Source organism: Misgurnus anguillicaudatus, chromosome 21, assembly GCF_027580225.2.
Source record: "Misgurnus anguillicaudatus chromosome 21, ASM2758022v2, whole genome shotgun sequence".
NCBI lineage: Eukaryota > Metazoa > Chordata > Actinopteri > Cypriniformes > Cobitidae > Misgurnus > Misgurnus anguillicaudatus.
In genome coordinates this window covers 63,526,166-63,545,000 of record NC_073357.2, presented here as the reverse complement: position 1 = coordinate 63,545,000, position 18,835 = coordinate 63,526,166, and the positions used below count along the sequence as shown (strand labels likewise).

The window sequence follows — 18,835 nt, the reverse complement described above, 5'->3', positions numbered from 1 at the left end:
TCTCTCTTAACGTCTATGAGACATCACTACCTTCAGGAATCTAGTGCAGACCACCAGCAGGATCAGGATTTGTACTGGGAACGTCGCTCCATACGACACAGCCAGCTGAAAATTTCTGCACACGTGTAAGCACAAAGAGATTTCTGCTTTATCCACTCAATTTCATATGAATGTAAAAAATTATTTGCTTTGTGTTTGAGTGAATATGAATATGTTGGTGTGGTTATTTTGATGTGATGTACTCTAATAATGTAAATGAAGTAAATGTTTGGCTGGTTAGTTTGATCCAGTTTGTTCTCACTAACAACTAAACAACTGGTATTAAAATGAACTGAAGCAGTGTCCTCATGTGAATATGAGATGATCACTTTAAGTCTAAACTCTAGACATTCTTCTTTAACAAAGCATTCACATAAAATGTCAAGTAAATGTACCTATCCCGCAATATTTAGTTTGTCCAGAACAAAGCATTCACATAACTCATCTGGGTAATATACTTATGCTGCAATAGTTAGCCTGTCTGGAACCGAGCGGATTTTAAACCAAAATATTGTATGACACTTGCATTACATGTGAACGGCCCCTACGCTAATAGGATTCTATTTTTCTCTCCCTGTCTCGTCCTCGATCCCGATGACATTGAGACAAACAGACCCAGTTCCTGTTGCTGTGAAGGTCATCACACCACTGATCTACTGACTGTCCTTCAACATGATGCCCAGCCGATGCCGGACCAACGACCACCGGCTGAACCAGTTTAATCCACTTACCTGCCTCCTATCCCTACCGTATCTATATATATATATATATATAAATATATATTAATTCCTCCCAAGGGTTTTTGTCCTTCTAGGAGTTTTCCCACAGGGTTTTTCTCCTAGGGTTAGGGTTACCCCTTAGCACTTTCCTGTATACGTTACATTATTACTACGCTCGCTTGTACGGTTTATTCTTAGCCGCTGTATTGTACTTCTTATATAATCTATTGATTTTTCTGTGTTTTCTCCTACATCTATTCATGTAAAGCTGCTTTGAAACAATTAACAATTGTTAAAAGCTCTATATAAATAAAGTTGAATTGAATGATAGTGATGGATCTTAAACAGGATATCTGACTATATGCTAAGAGTTTAAAGGCGGAGTGCACAATGTTTGAAAAACGCTTTGGAAAAGGAGACGGGCCGACTACCAAAACACACTTATAGCCAATCAGCAGTAAGGAGCGTGTCTACTAACCGACATCCTTGCGGGTTGGGTATGTGTGGGGCGGGTCTTTTAAAAGAAGGTCCAGACTCTATTGGGGTAGGGGCGTGTTTGTTTAGGTGATTTCAAATATCAACATTGGCTTTCAAACATTGTGCACTCTGCCTTTAAGAGTTGAAATCCTCATGCTAAACAAATGCAAAGTGTCAAGAAAGCAGTTGAGCTTGTGACGGAGTATTTCTGGGCCAATGTTTTGGAAAGTTTTTTTCGAACATGGGTACCCGTTACGTATCAGTGACCATATATTCCTTTAATGGGCACTTCCCCCAGAAAACCATGCCCACGTGAACCCTTTAAAATCTGGTTGATTCCTCCACCTTTCAAATGCTGGTCCAATATTGATCCTAGTTTTATTACGGTCACGGTCGCTTTCTATCTTTGTTTCCTTCTTTTGATTTGTTGTTTTCCTAGCTCTGGTTGTTAACCTAGGAATCGGAAGTTTGTTAGTGAATGTTCTCTCCGCCATCAGGCTGCGTTCAATCCAAAAAAGGTGAACTTCAGGCGATGCACGTGATATTGTAACGCGCGAGGGGTAGGGGGGGGATCTGTGGCGCGTACAGGTACTGTGATTGACAGGCAGATTTTGCACAGCCCTGCGCTGATTGGACCAAATGAACCGGGAGCGGTGGATTTTTGCAAAACAAATAATTTATTTACACAGTCTAATTTATGTTGTTCTATTGGAGCATAGTGTTGGTTTCAGTGAATATGATCAAAAAATATGATCAATATGTTGCCGACCGTAGCTTTAACGCTGGATTTTGTTGAAATGGGGCAGTCCCAATCGGGTCATGAGTCGCAGGCGGTAAGTAAAACTGCATCAAATGTCTGTGTTTTGTTGCCAGTCAGCGCGTAAGTACATATAATGTAAACAACACGAACATGTAGTGAAACTCTCTTTCCATAAATGTGATAAAACTTAAGACTCTTCAGAGATATGAAGGATGTAATATTTACTCTATAGGTACTCAAGATTAACCGCAGAAACAATGTGTGTTATGTGAGCTTTAAGAAGGCACAAATAAATAATTCAAAATAATTTTTCTACATTTATTGTAAGAGATGACACTCACTTCTGCGAGGTCAGCATCTGAACCACAAACAGCAAGATGAAGATAACGGCCAAACATATGAAAGAGTAATGCAGCCCGCTGACTTCACCCAGAGAATACTGAAAACACACAATGACATGTGTAAACAAATCATCATCAAACATTTCATCAAGAAGATCAAACATAAATCTCAAACCTGCTTCTCCAACTGAAAACTGTTAAACAACAGAGTCAAGCAGTTGAGTTTGGCTCTTCTCCTGACAGAAGTAAAGAGAGATCAGGGGTTTAAACAACACAATTATTGATGTCTGTGAATATCGTAGATCAGTAAATATTTGTCTCTTACCCATCATAGTCCAGAGGATCTAACGTTTCTATCGTTTCATTCTCCACAACCTGGGAAAACCTGAGGAAAGAAACAGATGACAATCCCAAAAGCAACGTTTTGGGGATAAAAACTGAGAAATGTTTTATTGTTACCTGTCAGAGTTTGTGTCTGTGGGCAGTGGCGCCTGTTCAGAACAAAACATGTTATCCTTTAATTCATTTGTATTATGAAGTATTATGAATAATGATTGACACTTACTCTGGCAGGCTGTGGTTGGCCGGTGTTAATGTCAACAGTGAGCGAAGCTTCTGATTGGTTGAGCTCTGAAAATGGCTTAACGGTTTTCCAGGACGCAAGATACTGAGACATCCTCACAGATGCTCGGAGTTTCGGTCTGTTTATCAACTTCAGTGTTTGAGGCTGAAAATAATAAACATATAGAATCAATTAATATATCTGAAATCTTAATCTTGACTGATTTTAAATCAGCATGGTTACTTTAAAGCCTCCTTTCTACTGTACATGACAAATGACAAACGATAAACCGGAAGAAGAGTTGGAAAGTGCATAATTTTGCATCATTTTCAGATCCAATTTGAGCTTTGGATGCATAAAAAATAAAACTTGTTCTATTACACCGCATGTGACACGCCAGCTGTAAGTGATGTATATCAGTTTGTTCTAATCAAAACACTGTGTGCAAGGTGAAAACTATGAATAATTTTTTTTTGTTTAACTTTATCAGTAACACTTGAATCCTTTAAAAACTAATGATAAGTAAATCATTAAAGGTGACATAGAATGATTGAAAGGGGTTTTTATCCTTGTTCTGTGATGTGACATGTAGACACAATTTTTTTTGTTTGGGTCTGTAATGCCTTAGAAGCTTCCTAAAAACCTCTCTCAGATAACTCTATTAGGGTGGGGGATTTTAAACAAGTGGTTTTGCACCTATTTGGCTCCCCCTACTGGCTTAACTTGCAATCTCATTACTGATTGGCTGACTTTGCTGCCACTCAAAAAATGTAGCCAATTATTTTAAAGTGGAGGGGCAGTTAGATGCCTGTGATGTCATAAGCATCAGTTTTTCAGATTGGGCTGTTTTCTGGCTGACATTTCTAAAAGAGGAATTTCTATGAGACTGAGATGTTTAGCATGTTTAGCACTTTTTGCTGTATGTTTGTGAATGTGTGTTGACTACCATTATTCAACAAAGACAAGGTAAAAATGGTTTTTCATTCTCTGTCCCCTTTAAGTATAAATACATTTGTAGATTAAAGGCTCTTGCGCTGGACGAGCTTCTCTACCATGTTGGCACAGATATATGATTAAAATAAAATAGAATTATGACTGCCACTAGGGGGCGAACTCAGACAGTCGAGTCCGGATGTCACGTACAATGGAAAAGCAGTTTAGCATATATGTCTATAAAATATTAAACAAGAAAACTATTTTAGTCATTAGGAAAAGACGTGGTATATGTTGTGAATAACTGAAATGTAATAGTTTATGAAAGTTATAAAGTTATAAACAGTTATAAAGCTCTGCATTACAGTTAATGCTATACAAAAATAAATGTGTTGATTATTTACACTCACACTTTTTTGTGCAAAGGTTATAGTTGAACTATTAACATTTGGCTATTGCAATGTTAAACTGCAATTGTTTTTAAAATACTAAAAATACTGGATACAAGATCCTTTTCGAAAATGCATGTTTTTTAATATATGAGCTATATCTGGCCCCCAAAGAAGGGTAGTTGAAGACCCCTGGTATAGAAAGAGTTAATTGATATAAATATCTGTGTTTAATGATGAAAGGCTGGGTTTAATACTCATCTTGAACAAAATGTTTTCCTTTAGAAGCTATAATGCACCCGAAGCTTTCTGTATTAGATTACAGTGATGTAATTTCCATGCATGCAAATCTATATCATTATATATCCTGCAGGGATACAATCTGTTGAAAGTGTTTCTACACGTACCAATTGTATAAGAAAATGGCTGGTCTATGTTTCAAAGGAGAGAAATGCATATTCTACTGTTTATTGCCAAGGCTTGACTAGGTAAAGTACCAGGTTATATTCTAACTATAAAACTAAAAAAATAAAAATATTTTGATATTAGAAGCACTCCAATCTAAAGGAAACATGTGGATGTTTATGTGTTTGTAATGCACTGTAAAAAATCTTTGCTGCCTTAAATTTTTTTTGTTGAATCAACTCAGATGTCATGTCAACTTACTACTATTTATCTTGAAAAGAGAAGAGTTGCTACAACTTATATAATTAGGTTTACTTTTTTCAACTATATTTTATAAGAACTTATCTCTAGTTAAAGGTGCAGTGTGTACATTTTAGCTGCATCTAGTGGTGAGGTTGTCAATTGCAACCAACGGCTCAGTCCACTGCTCACTCCTCGCTTTTGAAACACATAGAGAATCTACGGTAGCTGCCACCGGACAAACATGTCATCGGAAACAATTTAGTAAAAAAATGTCCGTTAAGGGCTTCCGTAGAAACATGGCGGCACAAAATGGCGACTTCCATGTAAGGGGACCCTCAGTGTATGTAGATAAAATGGTCTTGTTCTTAGGTAATAAACACAACGGTTCGTTATGAAAGGTCTTTATACACCCCTGATAATTTAGTTTTGTATATTATTTTGCATTTCTGTCAAGAGATCCTTTTAAAAATTACACACTGCACCTTTAAGATAAATGTGAATGCCATTTTGGGCTTCCTGCTAGAAGATGTCTATTATAGTTGCTAATATAAAGGATAAATAAATGATTTCTATTGAATAAATGATGGATTATAATCACCTCTCCTGCTGCATCGGAGCACCGTCTTGTGTTCGGATCAATTACCAGATAAGTTTTCTTTTCTTTTAATCTAGCGTCCCGACTTCCACCGTTTCCGTCCTCCACCAAATATTTCCCATCCAGATGAGCCAACGTCTCTTCAGTGATGTGAACTCTCCTGAATCACGACATCAAGAGTTGATTTCTCACCATCATTCACATATGTGTGCTTTTATTAGGGTTTGACAGATACAACATTTCTGTGCTGATACTGATATTCGATTACTTCTACTGATGCCGACAGTTTTGATTTTCACTCCTTGTTTTAAATAATTATGTTGTGAAGTTGCAGAGCGTACAAACTGCAATTCTGTTGTCATTGTGACCCAACTCAAAATTAATTGTACAATATGAGTTCTGTTTTCCTGACTATTTTTGATAGGAAAATGGTTTTTAAACGATCATCCGTTGTCCAATAGTGGGAAAAGTTACTTTAACTAGTATACTGATTGTAATGCAAACTTCATTTAACTCTTTCCTCGCAATTGACGAGTTATTGACTCCTAGCTAGTACACGTCATTGCGTCATTACGTCAGTTAAGAGGTGTGCTTTCTGCGCTGCGAGCATAGGATTGTGGGTAATTTCAGTGCGCGAAGGCTACACATATGCATCCTTTCCTGTATACGGGATAGTTTTTGAATGAAGGACTCAGTCCTTGGTTGAAATTCCAAACATCCTCGACATCGGAACAGTCCTTCGACAGATGTCGATGACACAGCGTCCTCGAAATTCTGGCTTTCAAGGATCCTTCATTGACATTGAGAAACACCTTGTAGTTCTTTGTAGTTCTTTTCATTGGTCCTCGTGTTGATTGTTTCGCAGGTGTGTCTTGTTATCTTGTTACCCATATATATATATAACCCCAGTGTTTCAATTGTCTTTTGTCAGTTGTTGTATGTGGATGTTCTGGTTTGGATTATGTTTATTTATGTCTCATACTTCCAGTCTTATTTTTGTGTGTGTCCTTTTAAATGCAAATGAGCTGATATCTGCACTAAATGGCAGTGCAGTGGTTAAATAGTGCAGATTATGGGGTGGTATTATTATAATAAGATCCTCTACTGACATCACAAGGGGAGCCAAATTTCAATGAGCTATTTTCCCACATGCTTGCAGAGAATGGGTTACCAAAACTAAGTTATTGGGTTGATCTTTTTCACATTTTCTAGGGTTGATAAAATCACTATTAATTATTGTAATTACTTTAGGATTATTCCACTTTCATAAAAAAATCCTGATAATTTACTCATCCCCATGTCATCCAAGATGTTTTTGTCTTTCGTTGTTCAGTCTGGAAGAAATTAAGTCTTTTGAGGAAAACATTCCAGGATTTACCTCCATATATTGGACTTTAGTGAGCCTCAACAGTTTACAGTTTCAATTCAGCTTCAAAAATGATCCCAACCGAGGCATAAGGGTCTAATCTAGCGAAACCATCATGTTTAAAAAATAAATATAAAAGATGTACTTTTAAACCACAACTATGTATTACATAATCGTGTTGAAAGGTCATGCATGTCGTATGCAAAACTACCGCTCCAGTGTTTACAAGTGTGGAGAAAGAGGAGCGTTCAGATGTTGTTATATGTGTACTGATACTAATTCATGTCCACAAGTGTGCGTTTCACAGATGTAACCTGTGACGTTTCCACGTGATTACTTAATACGTATAAGGTTGCCCTCACACTGCTAGTGCAAGACAATAGTTTCTCTTTTATGTCTCGGTTTGGATCATTTTTGAAGCAGCATTGAAACGGTCTGCTAAAGTCCACTATATGGAGAAAAATAATGGACTTTTTTCCTCAAAAAAAAAAAAAAAATATTTCTTGTCGATTGAACAAAGAAAAACATAAACATCTTGGATGACATGGGGGTGAGGAAATTATGGAGTTTGAGTTAGGACACAGTGACATTAAATCCTGATATTCAAACCCTGAATTAGATCTTTACTTTAAATCTTTGTGAAATCTTACACTAACACAAGTATATTTGTCATACCCTGGCACTCCTCCCGACTCCATGTGATTGGCTAAAGTCACATCATCTGACCAGACGTCATACTGCCACTTCTGAAGACCGATGACACCACAGAGAACGTTTCCAGTGTGAACACCGACTCGCATGTTAATGTTAACGTCTGTGGCTTCACGGAGTTTACTGTAGAGATAAAAGTCAACATCTGAACATACAGACAGTCAAATAAAATGTGTTCAAAATGACAAACTAAATGTATATGTTGAATTTAAGAATGACTTTTCTTTCTATACACGAGTTATCATTTAAAGTGATAGGCTGCTAAATGTGCATTTAAATACATCTGACAATCATAACAGTTAAACAATAAACATGTTTGATAAAATTTTTAGTCTGTTTTCATCTTACTGCAGTAGAGGATTGTGGGAAATGAAGTCTTCTATCGTCATAAATCATCGAATGTTTCTCTGCATATGTTAATGAATATTTTGCATGCAAGACTAAAATGTAAGCAGTAAAAATTTCCTTTAATCTTCATCCTAACTTAAGTATATTTTTTCTTTGGGTTAAAGATGAAAGGATTGAGTTTTTTAGTTAATGGTATTTGGGCTGTGAATAGTCATTGGGATGCTTTTGGGCTGGTTTTGATCTGGTAACCTGTGCACTTGCGCAGATGTAAACTGTACTGTCATAACTCGTAATCCAATTAAATTTCAGTCAAATTGACAACATGTTGTGCATATAAACATAGCAAGTGTGAAGCATGTTAAAATTAACTGAATTGCTGATGTACTCACTTTATAGCAGTGCACATGTCTAGACCCATCTGAACACAGTTACGAGCGTGATGAGATATGGGGTCTGGAAGACCTGACACGCAGTAATAACAGTCACCCAGAATCTTAATCCGCAAACAGCCGTTCTTCTACAGAGAGAACAAAACAAGAAAAGAGATGTAAAAAAAGTATCTTCAAAACGAATTACAACAATAACGAGAAGTGTGTTTTACCTTTGCGATGTCATCAAACCTGCCGAAGAGTTTGTTAAGAATGCCGACTAACTCCTCAGGTGTACAGGTGCTGGAGAGATGCGTGAAGCCCACGATGTCGGCATACAGAATACTGATGTAGAACAGTTAGTACATAAAACTAGTTAATCTTACAAATGTAAATGTATGATTTATGTTTGCAGTCCACAGTCTTTATATTAAAAAATGTATATGTGTGCGAGTGTCTCACACCTGACATCTTTGTGTTGTTTGACATAAAGGCTGTGGAAATTCGCTCTGTGCTCCTCTGCATCACCTTTTGCTGTCAGACGCTTGACAATTTCTGTCTTCAGCTCCATGGCGATGTACCGCGGTAAAACTGAGAGTAGGAGATGTTCCTGTGCATATAAGTTTATGGGTTAAAGAGACAAGAAATGTTGAGTTTTAAAGACGTCAAATAGGCGTCCAGACACAGGCCAGATATCTAGGCTAAAATAAGGGAAAATTTGGGCCGTCAGTAAACATTTTACAGATACCTAAAACCAAAAATACATAAAATAACTCACTAAATAAATGAAAGCAAACAGCTTGTAATCACTGCTGACTTTGCATACATTAGGTCTGTGCAATTAATTGTTTTTGATTTTTTTAATTTAAATTTTTGATGTAAAAATGATATAATATAATATAAAAAGATAATTGAGGTAAAACAACAATTGTGCAATTATAAATTGTGTGCTGCTGGATCAATATGTTTGTAAAGCACTTCTACGCCATCACTGCATTGACACGTGTATCCTATTGTAACACTTACTTTAGATTTAAAAAAGCACGTTTTCAAAGTCAGCAAGCAATCGTGTTACATAATCATGACTATGAGTTTTACAAAAATAACCATGACTATGATAAAAAAAATAATCAAAATAACTGCAATCAAGATTTTTACCAAAATAAACCAACGATTTTTGACAGTTTTATAAAAAAAAGAAAAATAAATAATTGCAACTATGATCTTTAAAAATATATATTAATAATAATTTACATTTTTTTTTTATAATTTTTTAAAATCAAGATGATAAGAAAATGTCATAAGCATGATTATTTTGGTTAAAAACAATCGCACTTATGCATTTTTTTTTTCAAAATAATCATAAATATCCACCCAAAATTTAAATTAACAAATAAATAAATAACCATGATTATGATTTTTTTTTACCAAAAATAACAGTGATTAGGATAAAAAAATGCGATGATGATTTTGTTCTAGCTTACATGATGGAATATCAGACACCTCATAGACAAACTATATCGGGTCTAGTTAACCTAGACTATTGCTTTCTGGCGATCATTCAATTATTCATTCATTGACTTTAATAAACCATCATCTGAACTGTTTATGGTTATAGGTTATAATCCTAAAAAGCCTTCAAATATGGGACCTTTAGAAATGAAGTGATGGGCAGATATGTGTGTAGATCTGTTATTTTACAATGACTGCACACGTATTCAAAACAAGTCATCTTGAGTACATCTGAATGTTTCTTTTAAAAGCACAGCGGGCCCAGGACTGATCCTGAAGTTAAAATGATCTACAACCTACAAAATGTGTAAGACACTTGACTAAAAATATCACATATCACATACATCAAGCATCAAGTATGAAATATTTATTTGTGTTTGTGTTCCTGGTCACGTTTCTGTTTGGCTTGTAAGGCACGGTTTTTACTGAAATCTTCTCGCTTCTTGCTGGATTTCCTGCGGGCACGCTCAGTATGCCACAGGTGAAAGATGCCCACGCAGTTGACACACACAAACAACACTCCATTTGCAACCAGCTGATACACACACACACACGCACAAAAAGAGGTTTTGAATAAATGTGATGACAGGTAAATTAGTTCTGAGTACACCTGTATCAGTTATAGATGCAGGACCGCTGCAGGTTTGCATAAAACATTTCCTCTAAGCAGTCATCTATAGAGTTATTTACTGTATCTCACATGTTTGCATTTGTATTTTTGTATGTGTGTACGTGCTGTCGTGTGCATGTGTTACCTGTAAGGCCAGATCTCTTGTGTCAGGAGTGATGACAGACACATATACACTGATGATGATAATATGAGTAACACTCACTCCGATGCCAAAACTCAGAGCCCACGACAGTGTGAGAGGAAGAACGGTATACACGGAAAATGCGAGAAAGAGAAAAAATGAAACCTGAAAAAAAAAACAGAACACATGAACACCTGTCGTTTCACATCTATGTCAGATATACTTTGTAAATCTTTATGATTGTGTTGTGTGATCGAGGCAACGTCTGCTTCAAAACACACAGAGCAGCACTCATATGACCCACATAAGTCCTTTACATTTTGCTTTATTTTTGAAATAACATCACACCACGTGACTTTATTGACTACAATAGTAATGCTGCAACTGAAATATACAGAATATTATATGAAAACACACGAGTAGATTAGGGCTGAAACAACTAATCAATAAAACCGATAATGACTTTGAAAGTCAATGAATTTCATCATCGATTAGTTGGTCTGTGATGTCACATGCTTGTTGCCAGGTCCTCTGCCTTTTGAAGTATTTGGTCCATTAGTTGTTGGTATTTGAACTCTGAATAATCATTGGAATTTTGGGTTTGTTACACGGATCTGGCAACCTTAACAAGACAATGAAGCAAAAGCACAAACGAAGGCTGGTTATTAAAGGTTTAATCGATCCTTTAATATAGGTAAGTTTGTATTTGTTTAATTGTTGTTGGGTTTTGATAAAAATAGTACTGAACCACAAACTAATCATCTGTTTTGTAAAGTAAGGGAGAAGTCCAGGTTTTTATTACTGTAAAAATGCATATATATCACTTTCATATCATAATGGCTTATTTATTTAGTAAATAATGAATAATGTTATTTTTTGTCAAAGTTTAAAATTGAAGATTAAAATGAGTTTATGCATCTGTTGGAAAATTTCCTCACCAGCACATCCCCGAAGACTTCATTTGTTTAGCTTATTTATATTTTGACATTTAAGATGTTTTACTGTTTAAAAGCTGCACAAACTTTTTTAAGGCTTAAAATATAAAAATTATAAAGATTATATAAGTAAAACTCTAGTGTGGCTTTTACACTTAATTTACTGCCTTATTTAGCTTTAATAAGTGAAAAATGTTATTGAGTAAATATTGAGGTTTTTATCCAATTAGTCGATTAATCAAAACAATAATCGCCTGATTAATCAATTATGAAAATAATGATTAGTTGCAGCCCTAGAGTGGATGATGATATAATGAAGAAGAAGAGTTTGACCTGTTCCCACGCTGTGACCTCGCCTCCGGTGAAGATGAAGACGATGGCGATGATGAGGAGCATGAACCAGACAAAAAGCGCAAGCGGTTTTTCACCTCGCCGGACCACCGGCAGACACGGCAAACAGAGGAGCAGAAACACACAGACACCCAACACTACACACACCACAGCGAACGCTGCCAGATGAATGATGAGGTTCTGAATGTGTGTGAGAAATACATTTCAATTCATCTTTCATCAATACTCATTTCTAATGTCTTTTATTTGTATTGATGAAGGAGTTCTTACCCGGCCTGTGGAGGGGAGGATGATGATGATGGTCACACAGAAGAGGATAGTCAACATGAGTCCAGACACCATCAATGGTGTCTCCTCCAGACAGCGCAGAAATGCCCTGCGAACGGCCCGGAAACAGCAGCACGCGCTGGATGCCGATCTACTTCGAGATCTCTTTCTATCAATCGATGGGGTCACCAGAAATCTGCTGTCTGAACTTTGATATAATCCATCCGTGGCGGCACTGGAAACTTTAGACGTGGCAGATAAAGTCCCCACACTGTGTTTTCGGTTGTCAGGTGCAGTCTGTTCTGTGATTTGTGAAGTTGTCCTTCTCTGGACCTGAGAAGTGCTGGATTGTTCTGCATCATCAGAATTGTGAAAGTTGCCATTGAAGGCCACAGGAGTGTCTGTAAGGTCTGTCACGCTCTCATTTCTGGACAGTGTTGGTAGTGTCAGGGGCTCAGGGACATTCTGGACCTTGGCGACACCCAGCTCGATGTAAACCTTGGAGTTATCCAGCATTATGAGCCACGCACCGGTTTTCTTTAATCCACTAATGAATGTGTCTGTTTGTAATTTCAACCAATTCTGTTGCCGCACACGTCCAGCAAGATGATCAATAAATAAAAATACACATGCAAATGAATAATATTTATAACGGAGGAGTGAAAACCTCCACTGTCTTTAGATCAGATAACATCTGAGAGTCCAACACCAGGTCATGATGTTGTGTGGTTTGATGATCTTCAGACCGTGAGGTGAAGGTCGGGCTTGTACTCCATGGAGTGAAGCGTCGGTCCTCTGGGCGAAGAGTTGGCAGATGTGTTAGCCATTATATTTGTACTAGAAGAATAAAACGATAAATAAGATGATCAGACATGAGAAACTAACAACTGCACCACTTTAAAAAAATATGCAGCATTTTTGTCAAAGAAACATATATTTTCTATGCTACTTTAAATTTGTTTTTTTTAAGTTATGTTAACTTTTCACAAGCCCAAACTTAAAGGTGCCAAATAATGCATGTTAATAATCTGTTAAATTGTTCTCTGATATCTACACAGAAGGTTTGTGATTTTATTAAGTTAAAAAATTATCCAGACTGAGTCAGTTTTACATACAACCCTAGGATTTGTCCTTTATAATGAAATTGTCTATTATTACCTTATTTAAAAGGTTAATGAATAATAATGTTGAGCTCTGCTCTGATTGGCTGTTTCTCCTTCAGTAGCTCTATGTGTGTGTAAACAGATCTTATGTTTGAGTCTCTATCAGATGAACATACAGATTTTGAGGAATAATCAATTTGACCTGCAAAACGTAACTGTAACTTCAATAGTAGAACTTCAGCCTAAATGCTAGCATATAACATTAACTAGCATGTAGCATTAACTAGCATGTAGCATTATCTAACATATAGCATTAACTAGCATGTAGCATTAACTAACATGTAGCATTAACTAGCATGTAGCATTATCTAACATATAGCATTAACTAGCATGTAGCATTAACTAGCATATAGCATTAACTAACATATAGCATTAACTAGCTTGTAGCATTAACTAGCATATAGCATTAACTAGAATGTAGCATTAACTAGCATGTAGCATTAACTAGCATGTAGCATTAACTAGCATGTAGCATTAGCTAACATATAACATTAACTAGCATGTAGCATTAACTAACATGTAGCATTAACTAGCATGTAGCATTATCTAACATATAGCATTAACTAGCATGTAGCATTAACTAGCATATAGCATTAACTAACATATAGCATTAACTAGCTTGTAGCATTAACTAGCATATAGCATTAACTAGAATGTAGCATTATCTAGCATATAGCATTAACTAGCATGTAGCATTAACTAGCATGTAGCATTAACTAGCATGTAGCATTAACTAGCATGTTGCATTAACTTGCATATAACATTAACTTGCATATAGCATTAACTAGCATGTAGCATTAACTAGCATATAGCATTAACTTGCATATAGCATTAACTAGCATATAGCATTAACTAGCATGTAGCATTATCTAGCATGTAGCATTAACTAACATGTAGCATTAACTAGCATGTAGCATTAACTAGCATATAACAATAACTAGCATATAGTGCTAACACAGCAGTCTTTATCATTGAAACAACATTGTAATTAATGTAATGTGTAATTTAATGTTGGGCTGTATCTGGACTGTAACGTCACAGTTGGTGTTATGTTGAGATTGGTCTGTTTTCGAGCGCTCTTTTGCATGCACTCGGTTTACATAAGAAAGAGGAAACAATTGTGTTTGGGGGTCATGTACAGGACTCTTATTATTCATCGATGCCTACAAATACTGTTTTACATACGACACCTTTAAAATAGTAAGTTGAATTGACTTGCAAAACCAAATTTTGCATTTTTTCACAGTGTGGAAAAATACAGACGTTTCATGCATTTTATGTAAAAGATGCACCTCAGATATAGCCTGGGTGCCAGCTGAACTTAGCCCCGCCCACAACATTTCAGGCCGGGAAGTTCGATCTGGAGTTGCTCGGTTGTGGCGCTCGAGCAAAAACTGATCGAACCAATCAACCAATCGAGCCATCCGCAGCCCTCCGGAACAAATATGCAGAGCTTCTATTTTTGCCGGATGCCGGACAGCTCTATGCGTGATCATACCTGAATTTGCAAGATCTCGTGTCATAGTATGATCTGGGCTGGTCCAGCAATATGTCATAATTTAACATCATAATGGGCGGAGACAGAACTAGATATCGCGCGATCATCATGTGAATTTGCAAGACCTCATGGGTCCTCGTCATTCAGCACGCAGCCGCTCTGCAACAAATACAAAACTGGTGGGTATTGGTGGACGGCGGAGTCGTAACGCAGCGGAGCCGATTCTCAGTCGCTCCGCAGTTGGTGAAAATCCAGCATAACCCTAACTTAAGAGATAGTCTGAATGTATGACTTACAGTCAATAACTCACAATGTCGTTATATGAATCAAATGTTGTTAACATAGTAGGTGTCGATACACGTTTGCTAACTCAGACTTAGTACAATCATAATGTTAGTCTCACTGTAGGGAAATAACTAGCAGTTCAGGTCAGGTTGCAAAAGGACAGACGCCATTTCAACATACGTCACGCACTTGGTTGCTCTGATTGGTTGTAGGTCTATCCAATTGAGTGCAGAAGCATTTTAGTCCTGGTTCGGTTGAAACACACCCCATAATCACAGTCCAATGGAGCCGTATCAGACTGAAATACTGACTAAAGTTTTGAGTATGACAACATCAGTCTACCTCAGACAACCAGAAGAATCTTTTAAAGCGTAAACCTGTTTGCTTTGTGCTATTTTTATCTTGTTAAAATAATAACACATCTATGTGACGTCACACGGGTTTGGTTGGATCTTACCCAAGCAATACAAATATAGAAACAATACGTACTGTACATACAACCAAACAACAAAAGTCTTTGTATTATGCAAAAACATTCATAGCTTATGCTGCTTTAATAAAATCAAATGAATAAATGGAAAAAGAGAAAGTAGATGATGACATCAAACAAACACGAAACCCAAACACTTATGAATATACAAATAAAACTATGCAAATCAGCTCATTTCCCTACAGTACTGTAACAGATAACACATCAATAACATTTCATCTAACCAACTGAAAACATTTCGAATGAAAAAGCATAAAATGCCCAAAAAGAAAGATAGAGAAAGTATGTTTATACAGTATTATGTTGGTAGGCACAAATCCAGTTATTATGTCACATTTAAGGATATAGTGAACATTTAACACAAACCCTGTTGAGAGATATCTGACTAACACATAGACACGTTTCTAAGTCAATGTAAATATATTTTGTTTTAAAGATGTTTAGATATCTTTATAATGTTTTTTACCTCTTCAGTTACAATCATCAATGACATCTTTCTTAACTGACTGAACTGAACTCAGATCAGTTGTCTTTTGAAATAGTGACTCACAAACAGTAATAAAGCCCATGTGATAACACACAGTGAGTCAACAACGGACAAAAGGCGTTTATAAGTGAAAAGCGTTACGTTATATCAAAGGAAAGTTCAGAAGGGCTCGTCCAGATCTTCCCAATAAAACACAAAGAGTCGGTTTCATCCTGCCCTGTCCGGGATTCAGGAATTCTCTGGCTGTCGTGCTTGGATGAAAAGAAAGAATGTAGGGACATAACACCTCGACAGGCAGATGAAATTACCAATAACCCGGAAAACAAAATAAACAGAAAGATGCAAGCAGAACTATGTTAAAAAAGATTTACCTTTGTAGAAGTACTGAGTCTCTCTCTTTGTCTCTCTCTGTCTCGATCTGTTAAAGTCTAATGGAGCTCATTTACATATTGTTTACATATCTCTTACGGACTCTTTTCATACACTGTTTTTTATTTCCTTTCATTCGGTATCACTCACACTGACTGTCATTAGTGGCATCTGCATCAATCATATTGCTTCTGAAAAAGTCAAATGTTTACAAGCTCACTTAAAAACAGCAAGACCAGCAAATGTTGTGTTTTGGTGCTGGTTTGCTAGTGAACACCAGCTCACCAAAACCAGCATTAGCAGTATAGAGTATAGTTCCTAGACATATCTGACAAGAAAATCACAACTTTTAATTCTCCATCAGTCTTAGCACACGGTGTAACTACAGAAGAGTCAAGTTTTAAAAAGGTCATTTACACCTACTGCAATACAACCCGAGGGACTAATATTTATTTATAATATTTATATATTCATATTTAGGGTGAACTATTCCTTTAATATTTCCAAAATGGTCACACACACGTCTAACGCACATCTGGTCACATTTTAATAAAATCTACAAGGTACTTTTTTTTGCTGTAGTTATGCAAACTTACTGTAGATTTAAACCTATGTTATTTACTGGCAACAGTTTGTTGAAAGTTAAATCAAACACGAGCAAGTCTTTACAGAAAAAAACTAAAATAAGTCTTATGCAAAGCATGGGAACCCAAATCCTCATCAACCTTCTGTTTTTAACCTTCAGATTTTGGTTCCCAGAATGCTTTGCATAAGACTGTTATTTTAGTTTTATTACGTAAAGATAAAGACTTATTCATGTTAATTTGACTTTGAACAAACAGCTACCATTAAATAACATACATTTATCTACAGTAACTTACTGGCAAACAACTGATAGTAATACTGTAATTTCTGACATTTTTAAGATGAAACTGCATTAGATAACAAAGTATTAAAACAAAATTACTTTGCACAGAAATGATGCTGAAACTCACGACTAACATCAAAACATCTCTGAGTTATTTCTCTAAAGACTTTGAATCAACATTGAGTCAATTGTCCTCACATACACACACAGAGGTGTGTTAGCGGATTAACCATGAACATGACCCAACAACATCTGACAAAATACCTTTGCCTTTATTTGTAACACTGTAGCATTTAAAACATCTTTTTGTGACAACACATTAACCAGCATCGGGCCCATCTTCTAAACCCACCCTCATTTCATCTATTACCTACAGACGAAATATATAAACGCATCTTCTAGGACAATTGCATTGTGTCATTATTCAATGAACACAATATTACACACATTAATTCTGTAACCAGATCATATCGGTTTGATTTGACTTATTGAACAAAAAGTGAAATAAACACATTTGTCAAGGAAAACACAATAAATTAAAAAATAACTTCTTTCCATTGTGGTCCTTCTTCACTTCTAGTGCAAGGGGAACAGGAGCATTGACATTTAAATAAAATCACAATAAAATATCCACAATATACAAATAACTAGTCCTAATATCCAACTTTTAACTTTCATGCTAAAACCAACCGGGTTCGTAATATTTTTAATATTTAGCTCCAAATTATTCCAGTGAAAATTGTATAATATAACATAGCCTTTGCCTGGTATTATAAGTATGTTTCTCATTATAGTTGTTAAGATATAAAGGAGGTCTTTTATTAATTATCTTATGTCCCAGTTTTAGCTCAAAATGTTGACCCAAAGCATGACTTCAGAAAAATATACACTGCAGTGAACAACAAACTATAAACATATAGCACACAGTATCATATCAGAGGACTGATCAAATGACAGATCATTTTCCTCTTACAGCACGATTGATTTGATTATATAAGGATTGGTTCAATGTTTAATAGAAAATCTGTGCATATTTCATTGTAAACTATAGCATCAACACAAAAGTCAAGAGAAATATCCTGTTATTACAGACAGTTCAGGGCCACATGCTTCTCTTTTCTTTTCTTTTTTAACCACATAAACTATAAAGTTACCAAGTTTGGTAAATGTTTCATTTCTTGTCAATCTTATTATATAATTGAAGCTCTTACTAAACACAGACTGTAATGTACATACCTTTGTTTCCTCGGTCTTTCCGATCCGTCTCTTTCTGCCTCTTGTGTTCTCAAAATAGTTTGAAGTTTCATATTTTTTTTGTTTGGTGAAACCGGACAAACTGGTTGTACAGCATGACATACAGTACAGAGCCGAACCCAAGAGAACTGCCACATGTCATCATGAAGAAACATTATAGAGTCATACTGTAAAATACATACATCAACACATATAATACATGTGATAGAAGAAATAAACACAAAGATGCAGAAAAAAGGAAACTCATTCAAAACAAACTTTTCATTGGGTGCTCTTTTAACACGTTTGTTTTTAATATAATAAGCTTTTCATACACCTGTCTGATCTGACCATGGGAACATTTATCAG

At 36.1% G+C, this 18,835-nt stretch overlaps 1 protein-coding gene across 1 annotated transcript in view; it reads right to left on the bottom strand.

Annotated features, from left to right (window-relative positions):
• The window catches only part of LOC129453684 (adenylate cyclase type 2), a 26,140-nt gene extending 7,518 nt beyond the window's left edge, over positions 1-18,622 (bottom strand). The window contains exons 1-16 of the mRNA XM_073859617.1: positions 18,470-18,622; positions 12,077-12,910; positions 11,789-11,986; positions 10,524-10,685; positions 10,157-10,303; positions 8,721-8,869; positions 8,490-8,601; positions 8,278-8,405; positions 7,505-7,663; positions 5,467-5,623; positions 2,902-3,063; positions 2,796-2,827; positions 2,662-2,721; positions 2,512-2,572; positions 2,337-2,434; positions 31-115 (exon numbers count right to left, since the gene is read on the bottom strand). Coding sequence (XP_073715718.1) covers positions 31-115; positions 2,337-2,434; positions 2,512-2,572; positions 2,662-2,721; positions 2,796-2,827; positions 2,902-3,063; positions 5,467-5,623; positions 7,505-7,663; positions 8,278-8,405; positions 8,490-8,601; positions 8,721-8,869; positions 10,157-10,303; positions 10,524-10,685; positions 11,789-11,986; positions 12,077-12,589 — 2,223 coding nt within the window. The 5' untranslated portion in view covers positions 12,590-12,910; positions 18,470-18,622. The remainder of the gene's footprint in view (positions 1-30; positions 116-2,336; positions 2,435-2,511; positions 2,573-2,661; positions 2,722-2,795; positions 2,828-2,901; positions 3,064-5,466; positions 5,624-7,504; positions 7,664-8,277; positions 8,406-8,489; positions 8,602-8,720; positions 8,870-10,156; positions 10,304-10,523; positions 10,686-11,788; positions 11,987-12,076; positions 12,911-18,469) is intronic.
• Positions 18,623-18,835: the final 213 nt, after the last annotated feature.